This window comes from Phalacrocorax carbo, chromosome 7, assembly GCF_963921805.1.
Source record: "Phalacrocorax carbo chromosome 7, bPhaCar2.1, whole genome shotgun sequence".
Taxonomy (NCBI): Eukaryota; Metazoa; Chordata; class Aves; order Suliformes; family Phalacrocoracidae; genus Phalacrocorax; species Phalacrocorax carbo.
In genome coordinates this window covers 37,372,129-37,380,922 of record NC_087519.1, presented here as the reverse complement: position 1 = coordinate 37,380,922, position 8,794 = coordinate 37,372,129, and the positions used below count along the sequence as shown (strand labels likewise).

Genomic DNA, 8,794 nt, shown 5'->3' with positions numbered 1-8,794 from the left:
AGGGCCTCCTACAGCACATTGTGCCCGCAGAGGCCACTCCATCACTGCCCTGGGGTGCAGTGTGTTATGCCCTGGGGGGCACGTTATATCCTTGGGGGTGTGTGATCCTCTGCTCCTCAAGCTCTTGCATCCACAACCCCTTTGCAGTCACCACAGCCTTCACTCACCCCTCTTGCACCTTCCTAGTCCCCCCACAGCCTGTGTTTTCTGCCTGAATTTTATCACCTTCCTGCTTTAAGAGGTCCAGTCCCGCAGGAGGCTTGTGCAAGGACCCCGGGTCAGGTTGCGTGGCAGATCGGGGGCCCGGGACCTCTCTAGTCCGCTCCCTGCTGTGCCCACCCGGCAGGGGCTGGGCACCAGGAGGAGCTGGGGGGGTGCCGGCCCCGGGGGTGCTGCAGGCCGCCCTGCACGGGGGCTGGGGGTATCCTTGACGCCCTACCCGTTGCATCGGGGCGGGCGCACGGGGCGGCGCTTGGGGCGGGGGGCCGGTGCGGGTGCTGATGCCCGGCTACGGGCCCGGTGGGCGGGGCGGTGCCGTCGGGGGCGGTGCGCGGTGCCGGGCTGGGTGCGCGGCGGCGGCCGGGGATGGCGGCGGCGGAGCTGCAGGAGCTGCGGGAGCTGGTGGAGCGGGTGGGCGGGCGGCGGGCCGTGCTGCTGGTGGCCGAGGTGGTGGCGGAGGGGGCCCCGGCGGCGGCCACGATGGCCGCCTTCGCCCGCGACCTGCTGGGCGAGGAGGCGCCGCCGGGCCCGGGGCCGGGCCCGGGGTCGGGGTGCCGGTCCCGGCGGCGGGCCGGCGGCGGGCGGCGGGCGCTGGGAGCGCGGCTGCTGCTGGTGCTGTGCCGTGCCGGGGCGGCGCGGAGCCGCGGGGCCCGGGCCCGCCTGCGGGAGGTGGTGCGGGACGTGCGCGGCCGCCTGCCCCCCGCACCGCCGCCCGCCGTCGTGGGCGTCCTCCTGCCCGGCGGGGACGGGGAGGACGCGGCGGTGCTGGACGCGGCGCTGCGGCAGCACTTCCCGGCGCCCGGGACGGTGCAGGCGGCCCGGTACAGCCCCGGCAGCCCCGCCGCCCTGCGCCGCTGCCGCGCCGCCGCCTGCCGCGCCCTGCGGGCCGCCCTGCAGCAGCAGCACCCGGCAGGTACCGGGGGCGGCGGGGGCCGGGCCGCCACCTCCCTCCCTCCATCCCTCGCCCCGGGCCCTGGGCTTTCACAGCGGGCGTTGCCCTGGGATCTTCTCCTCGGTGGGATCTACCCCGTCCCAACGGGTTCTGACCGTTCCTGATGGGATCTTCCCCCCCTAATGGGATCTGGCTTTCCCCAGTGCGAGCTCACCGTTCCTGATGGGATTCCCTCCCCACCCCACCCCGGTGGGATCTGGCTTTTCCCATTGGGATCTGACCACTCCTTATGGGATCTCCCCCCCACCCCAGTGGGATCTGGCATTCTCCAATGAGATCTCTTTCCTACTGGTGGGATCAAAGCCTTCCCAATGAGATCTGCCTTTCTACCCCTCTTTCTGGTAGGGTTTCCAGTCCTGGCAGCTGAGGAGGAGAAACTTCCCAGCAGGTTGGGAAGCACTAGAGCAGCTCTTGGATAGCAGGGATGTGGTAGCTGAGGGCTGTGAGGCGGTGGCCATCCAGGCTTATGGACGTGTGTCTTTGGGGATGCAGGATTGGGGTACAGCCCTTGCCGCAGAGCACAGGCAGCACCTGACCTTCCTGTGGGAGGAAGGTGCTTGAGGTGGCTTCGAATAATGAATAAGAACAACAGCAAGTGGGTGTTTGGGTTTAAAACCACATGTCTGTTGTTGGTGGCCAGTTTAAGCAACATGAGGATGGCAGGATGAAAGCTGGGTGTCAAACAGGCCTTGAGGAACAGCACTTGGCCTGGGGCAGAAGGCGAGTCATGTTTATATGCAAACGCAGGGCACTGGGTGGCTGGGCAGGGTCAGCCCTCACAGCAGCTACACAAAACAGCCCAGGCTCACTTCTGTCTTTGGCACCGCTTTTCGTGGGCTATTTCCCTTTCCTTCTGTCTTTGGCACCGCTTTTCGTGGGCTATTTCCCTTTCCTTCTCCCTTCTTTCATTTTTTCCACCTTTTCCTTGCTCCCCATCATTTCCAGGGGCTCTGGTGTTCTGCTCAGTCACTGCCTTTACCGCAAGGGATCCTGGCACTTGCCAGCAGCACCACATTGACAGGGTCCTCTGGGATCTCAGAGCTGCCACACTCAGGTGCTTCTTTCCATCACCTCAGTCCAGAATCCTGGATCCAAACATTGAGGATCTTTGAGATGGCCGGGACCCACTGTGAGGGTGCAGGACTGTCTTCTGCCAACCGTTTGTACTGAGGCACGCATGATCCCCTTTCCAGGTTCTCCCCTTTCATGTGCTTGTCTCCCTTACATTGTTCCTGCTGCAAGAATTTCTGGTGTGCTTGCAGACACCACTGAGCCCTCCAGTTCTGGTTGCAGCCGCCTGCTGGGACAGCAGCTGCAGAGGCAGAAAAACATCTCTGCGTATGTGACCTTTTCCTGGTGCCTAGAGCTGCTGGCGTTTGGCTCAGTACATGTATTTTTGTGGCTAGCTGTGGCTTTGTCCTTCGTGCAGGCGTGGAAGCAGCATAGCAGCCAGCAGAGGAGAAAGAGGAACAGAAGGAGCCAGAGCAGGTGTTGCAGCCTGTTTGCGTGTGCTTTATAAGCGCGGTGCGTGGGAGTACTCGGCATGTTGCTTTAATTTACCTCTGATGTGCTGCCTGGTGATCTTAGTCATGTGTCCCAGGACCTGCATGTGTAATGAGGATGCTCATCAGCTGCAGGGTTCAACCTTAGGCCGTGGCAGCTTCTTGCCATGCTCCTGTGAGCACTACCTTCTGAAATCCCCATGTGACCAGAGGGATCCCAGGTGTAGCTGTGCCTCTGGAGAGCTGGAGGCCCGGCGGTGCCAGGCACCAGCCCCGTTGCAGCCTGGTCTCCTTCACCTTGGGGCTTTCCCCACAAGCAAAGCAAAAGGGGAATAATATCTTTAATGTAATGTGAAGGAAGACTGTGGGGAAGATGGGTGTGGGGCTGCGGAGCACCCTGCAAAGCAGGTTCTGGGGATGTCAGTGTAAAGATGTCCTTGGCTGGGGCTGAGCTTGTCTTGTTTCCCCTCTTGACTTTGAAGGGGGCTTGTGCTAAGCTGACAAAAGATGCTCTTGTGCCTGGAGGTGTACAGAGTGTAAGGCTCTGTGTATGTGTGCTTGTGCCCTTATTTGAGCCCAGCCTCAAAGCCTCTTCCTCTCCCATACACATGGCTGCCCAGCTCTGCCCGTGACAGTTGCTCTGGAGCTGCAGCCCCCCCGTGCTGGGAAGGTCCTGGACACTGTTACTTGTGTGGTGGAGCTGGGACAGGAATTGCAGTGGGGTTCCTGCATCTCTTGGGTCTAAGCAGAAATGTGCTCAGCTGCTCTCCTGTCATGGTGCCTCAGTGGTGTCCAGAGTCCCCACACGCTGCAAGGAAGGGATGTATTTACAGCTGGAGGTTTTGGTTTGTTGACTGGCAGGAAACACTGCCACTGTGAACCCTTTAGTGTTGCAACAGCTTGATAAGTTGAAGGACACTGAAGTGGTTTATCAGTTATCCGATTACAAGGTGAAAGGCTGAATGATATTTCAATGGAGATGCTGAACTGCTGCTGTTGGAAACCATATAAAATGTGCTGCTGTCGTGTTTTATAAGCTGCTGTAGTGTTTTACTATAATGGCTTGAAAGCCTGCAGTAACTTGCTGTGACCTTTGATGTCCTCCAGAATATATACTATACATTGATGGAGGCCACATGCTCTCTGCATTTTGCAAGCAGTTACAGCTGTAGTTTCCAGTGTGCTGAAAGTCAGCATGTGCAGCAGGTCTCCCTGGGAGGGAGGAATTGCTTAATAAAGCAGGGAGCAGTAAATAGGGTGATATGGCAGAAGCTGTGTGACAATATAAAATAGAAACTTCCCTCTGCAGGAATGCCCTAACAGTGTCAGTCCCCAGCCTTGCCACATGTGCCAGCTGAGCTCCTGCCAGGTTTCTTGCTTGCTCTGGGCCACCACATGCAGGATGGTTTTGGCAGTGAGGTGACAAGGTAGAAACTGACACTCGGGACAAATTTCCAGAGAGGTTTCATCCTGAAATAAGGACTGCCAGGAGCTGCTCTGTGCTTTCCAGGGGTGGGCTCTCTGGAGTGGACCCGGTTGTGCTGTGAGGAGTTGGGCTCATGGAGGGGAGATGTCGTGAGTCAGTAGCAGAGAGGTGGGGTAGCAGCAGGCCTGACCTAATGCCTGTCTGAACTCATCTTCTCTGGTTTATCCAGAAGAGGGGAAAGACCAGGAGAGGTGGAGGCTCCCATCCTTTCTGCGGTGCATTTCTTTGAGCCGGAGGAGCTGGAGAAAAGGTCACGAAGCAAAAGCTGCCAACAATGTTCATGAAGGTATGCCCAGCTCTCTCCCCTGTACTCCTGCTGTGATTCTGAGAGGTTCCTCCCTGACTCCCTGGTGGTCCTCATGGCCAAACCACTTGCTGGTGTCCTCCTTAAGCTATTTCCAGCTCCACAGCTGATATCTCTTCCCTGGCTGTGGTTTGGCCAGAACCTGAAGACAACTAGTGCACATCTGGCTGCTGTGTTGCTGTCTCTCTGTTTTCTGACCTTTTGCTTCTTTAAATAAAAACCACGCCCGGTCCAGTGCCCAGCTACACCCCCGAGAGCACTGCTGAACTCAGCTGCGTTTTGCCGAAGTTTCTGGCAGCAGAACTGCTGTGTGTCTAAACAATAAATTGGAATCATCACCCTGATCTTACATGATGTTTTCTGCAAACATGGCTCAAAGGAGTGTTCCCAAACCACTTGCATTTGGGGCTGACGGGGAGGAGGAAGAGGGTAGTCAGCCTTGATCTCCCTGATTCTAAAGGAAATTGTTCAGGTGGTGAATAGCCTAGCATTCAGCCTTTGCTGTACTGTTGGCACCTCTGCTTGCCTTTCCCAGCGGTGATTGTCTTTTTGCAGAGAGCCCCCATGCAGGAGGCTACAAGGTGCATGGTGTGCACATCCAGACTGCTCTACAGAGCACGTAGAGGAGGGGAAGCTCCTTCACTGTAAATAGAATAGAACAGAATAGAATATTTTTAATTGGAAGGGACTTAAAATTATTGTCTAGTCCAACTGCCTGACCACTTCCCAGCTGACCAAAAGTTAAAACATGTTATTAAGGGCATTGTCCAAATGGCTCTTAAACACACAAAATGCTTAAAAAACATAAGGGTTAGAGAAAAAAATGCCCGCTTTGTGCAGCTTTGAGACATCCTCTAGAGTCAGAAAATTTTAAGTGCCTGATCTTGCTGTCAGTGCCAGGCAAGTGACACCTTGTGGCCACGCAGCTTGTTCTGAGATTACTGAGATCGCAGGGAGCTGGGCCCTGTGCTCCTTTGCTCATAGATCACCCCTGGTTCTTGAATTAATGCTGAATTTGTAAAACAAAATGAAAATCAGTTATGAAAAAAATCAGCTGTGCTTAGGTTGTGAGTATTCATCGATTGCTTTGTCTCATGCTTTCTTTTCATCTTAAGTTTCATTTTGCATGAAGAAGGGTTTCTTTTTCAGATCTCTCTCTGCTCTTTGCAGATGACCTGCAGGACCCCAAGGAAGAAGTGGCTCTCACCAGCCTCTCCCCGAATGGAAACTACGAAGAAGCTGCTGGAGGCCCGGGCACCTAGAGCTGCTGGGTGCCCAGCACAGTCCACGACCCGGATCTGCCTGGTGGATTTGGAGTAGTGGGAAGAGGAGGTGGTGCATGCTTACTCACCCTCTCCTCTGAGGACCCACCACTCCAGGAGAAGCTGCTCGGCTTAACTTACCAGGGTCTTCTGTAGCTGCCAACAGCCTCTGAGGTCCATGCCAGAGAGCCATCATCCCCTGCTGCGCCCTGCTGCCTGGGGGTGCCTGGAGCTGCCAGTGGTCACTGGGCTTCTGAGAAACTCTTTGAGGATGTACCTCACATCCTGGGTGTGATGATCTGGGGACTTTGTGTGTGAAATGCAGCCAGGTGCTTGAAGAAGGAAGGACGGTTTCTAATTCTGACCAAAGTTCCCTGCTGAGATTGCCAGGGCTGGCCTCCCTGGCAAACAGATTCTGCGGCCTTGTTTTCCTGCTTTATTGCTGCTTTGAAGTTCCCGCCCTCTCTCTGATCAGGGAAAAAAAAACAAACCACAACGTGGTGGCATGGAGACTGCAGTGGGATTACATGTGAGGTCTCAGATCTACAGCTACTGGAAAGGCTTGAATGTAACTGGGTAATGTGAAGAAATGCAGTAAGAGCCCACTGTGGGTAGCAGAAAGAATGCAAAAGACACTGATAGTAATGGCAGCTGGAGCAGAGTGGGGTTTGGGAGCAGGATCCATCCCTCTGGCTTGTCCTGGTGCTCACAGACTGACTGATGGACTGCCTGGGTTGGAGGGGTGGCAGACGGACACTACGGTGTGGCTGGTGCTGGATGGGGTTATGGGAGAGGCCCGTCTGACCAGGGACATCTCCACAGCTGTGCGGTGGTAGGTCTTGGAGGCGGCCTGCAGCATTCTTCTCAACAAGATGTGGCTGCTACATAAATAAATATAAAAATATGAAAATAATCTATTTAAGTAGTTCCAAAGGACTGCCTGTAGCCTGCAGGGCTACAATTAATTACAAATCCTTTGTTTTTGAGGTACATTATAATAATGGTAGGAATACTTGTTTTATTTTGACTTTAATGCAACATAAAACAGGTCTTGTTTTATTTTTAGCACAAGCTGGGTTTTGTTTGGTGCTGGCTGTCCTTTTGGAATTTCAGGCCACAAAATTCAGCTCATCATGTCCTGCCTACCTCTTCTCTGTGTTAGCTGCCGAGTTACGGCAGTACATCCTCTGTGCACATCTGTCCTTTCTCTGCCTCTTTATTTCCCAGTGGCAGCTGAAGTGTTTGCAGTCCTGCCCGCTCCGGCCAGTACCCTCTCCCAACAGTGTACCTTCGGCATCTCTCTAGCTCTTACTTGGAGCAGGGGATGGGTTTTTTACCCAGCTCTGCTCATGATCATGGTCATGAATATTTTTCAACAAACCATTTTTCTGTGCCTCAGGGGACAGCAACACCTACCTACCTCACTGGAGTAATGATGGGTAACACTGGAGCGGAGCTTAGCAGATCTTGGGTTTAGAGTTGGTCCCTTTTGCAATGGTGCTGCTTTGCCCTTTTAGCTGGGAGAGAGCATCTGAGGGTGCGTGGGGCATGCCGGTGGGGTCAAGTGGAGAGATGGGGAGCATTTCCAGGTGTGCTCAGCAAGCCTGTGTGTTATCACGCTGCTTGTTTGAATGTGCTTGGCTGAAATGCAGCTGTCGTGCTGTAGCTGCTCCATGAGAAGGTGGGAGGGAGGGGGGCAAGTGGATGCCAAGTCCCTGTGAGCAGCGTTTGGGGAAGTGCATGTTGCATTTCTTCACAGCAGAAACCCTTCCTATGTGGGTGTGGGCTGGCGAGACCAAACCTCAGAGATAGCTGATGTTGCTCGGCAGAGAGGGCACCGAACCCACCCACCTTCCAGCCTGCAGGATTTCTGTAGGTTTTCTTTGCTTATGACCAGGTGGAAAATACAAATGTAACAAAGTGACTTCATAATAAAGTCACTTGGTGTGTGTGGCTGTATTCATGGCCCCGGGCCTCAGCACTGAGTGGTGTGTGCATCTTAGTGAGATGAAGGTGTCCTCGGCTCTGTCCCTGGCAGGAGTGTGTAGGTCTGATGTGTGCTGGAGTCCCTCTGCCCGTCTTCCCAGTCACTAGGCAGTTACATGCTTTCCCAAGAAAACCCTTGGTTAAATGAGTCCAGTAGGACTTGACAGTATGATGAGGTGAATCTATTTTCTTTGAGTATTTGGCCTTTGCCACCTAGAATTTACCAGTGAAGGGGTGACCCAAGAGTACAGATTTGCAGTTAAACCTATCTTAGTGCCAAAAATCCATTGGATATATTTACTGGTAATTTTTAAGTAAATCATGCAAGTTTACCCTTGCAGTGAGGCTTTTGTGGAAGATGAACTGCCTGGCATTTAGGAGGTATGAGTGGGAATACATTTGAGCAAAAGTATTGTTTGCCTTTGACTGAGGGATGTGACTTGAATTCTTTTTTTTCTTTTTTTTCACTAGCTGGGCATAAAGAGGTGCAGCAGATAGTTTTACATGTTTAATTGATTTAATAATTTAAGGGCACTGTTATCTTACGTGCTTGCTGTAAAAAGTAAAGACATTTAATTTCTGAATTGGAACATGCTTCAGTTTGGTTTTTGTTTGCCATGGTGTTATCCTTAAAGTAGCATTGCTCATGGTTTAAGTGGTATTTCCCTTGATTCAAATAAAAGGTATATTGGGAGGGAATGGAAGTGACCCCAGCATATGGTATGCAGAAGATCAGCAGCATGGTCTGTGTGCAGTTGCGGCCGGCTGCTCGCCTGTGGGCAGTGGGGAAGGCTGGAGACTTCTCAGTTGTCCAAGGAGAGCTGGGCTGACCCTCTTGGCATTGCAGGCAGGGCTCTGGTAACTCTCCTTAATAACATTAATAACTAACTGAGGCCATTAGGTTTCCTCGAGGAATTCAGGCCCTTCAGAAAATATTTTTTCCTATTTAGTAGAAACGGATGGAAATCAATGCCACTGAAGTCTGGGTGCTTTGATCTCTTGTTGTACAGCTCCATTGCTGTTGAGCTGGATTCTCCTTGGTACAATTTCCCACCCGGTCCATACTGGACCCAAAGCGGGGGC

At 53.7% G+C, this 8,794-nt stretch overlaps 1 protein-coding gene across 1 annotated transcript; it reads left to right on the top strand.

Moving 5' to 3' along the window:
* Positions 1-585: 585 nt before the first annotated feature.
* Positions 586-8,301, top strand: C7H2orf72 (chromosome 7 C2orf72 homolog). The gene is made up of 3 exons (XM_064457517.1): positions 586-1,132; positions 4,329-4,445; positions 5,634-8,301. Exons 1-3 carry the CDS (start codon positions 586-588, stop codon positions 5,723-5,725), a joined length of 756 nt encoding a protein of 251 aa, XP_064313587.1. The 3' UTR covers positions 5,726-8,301.
* The last annotated feature ends 493 nt before the right edge of the window (positions 8,302-8,794 follow it).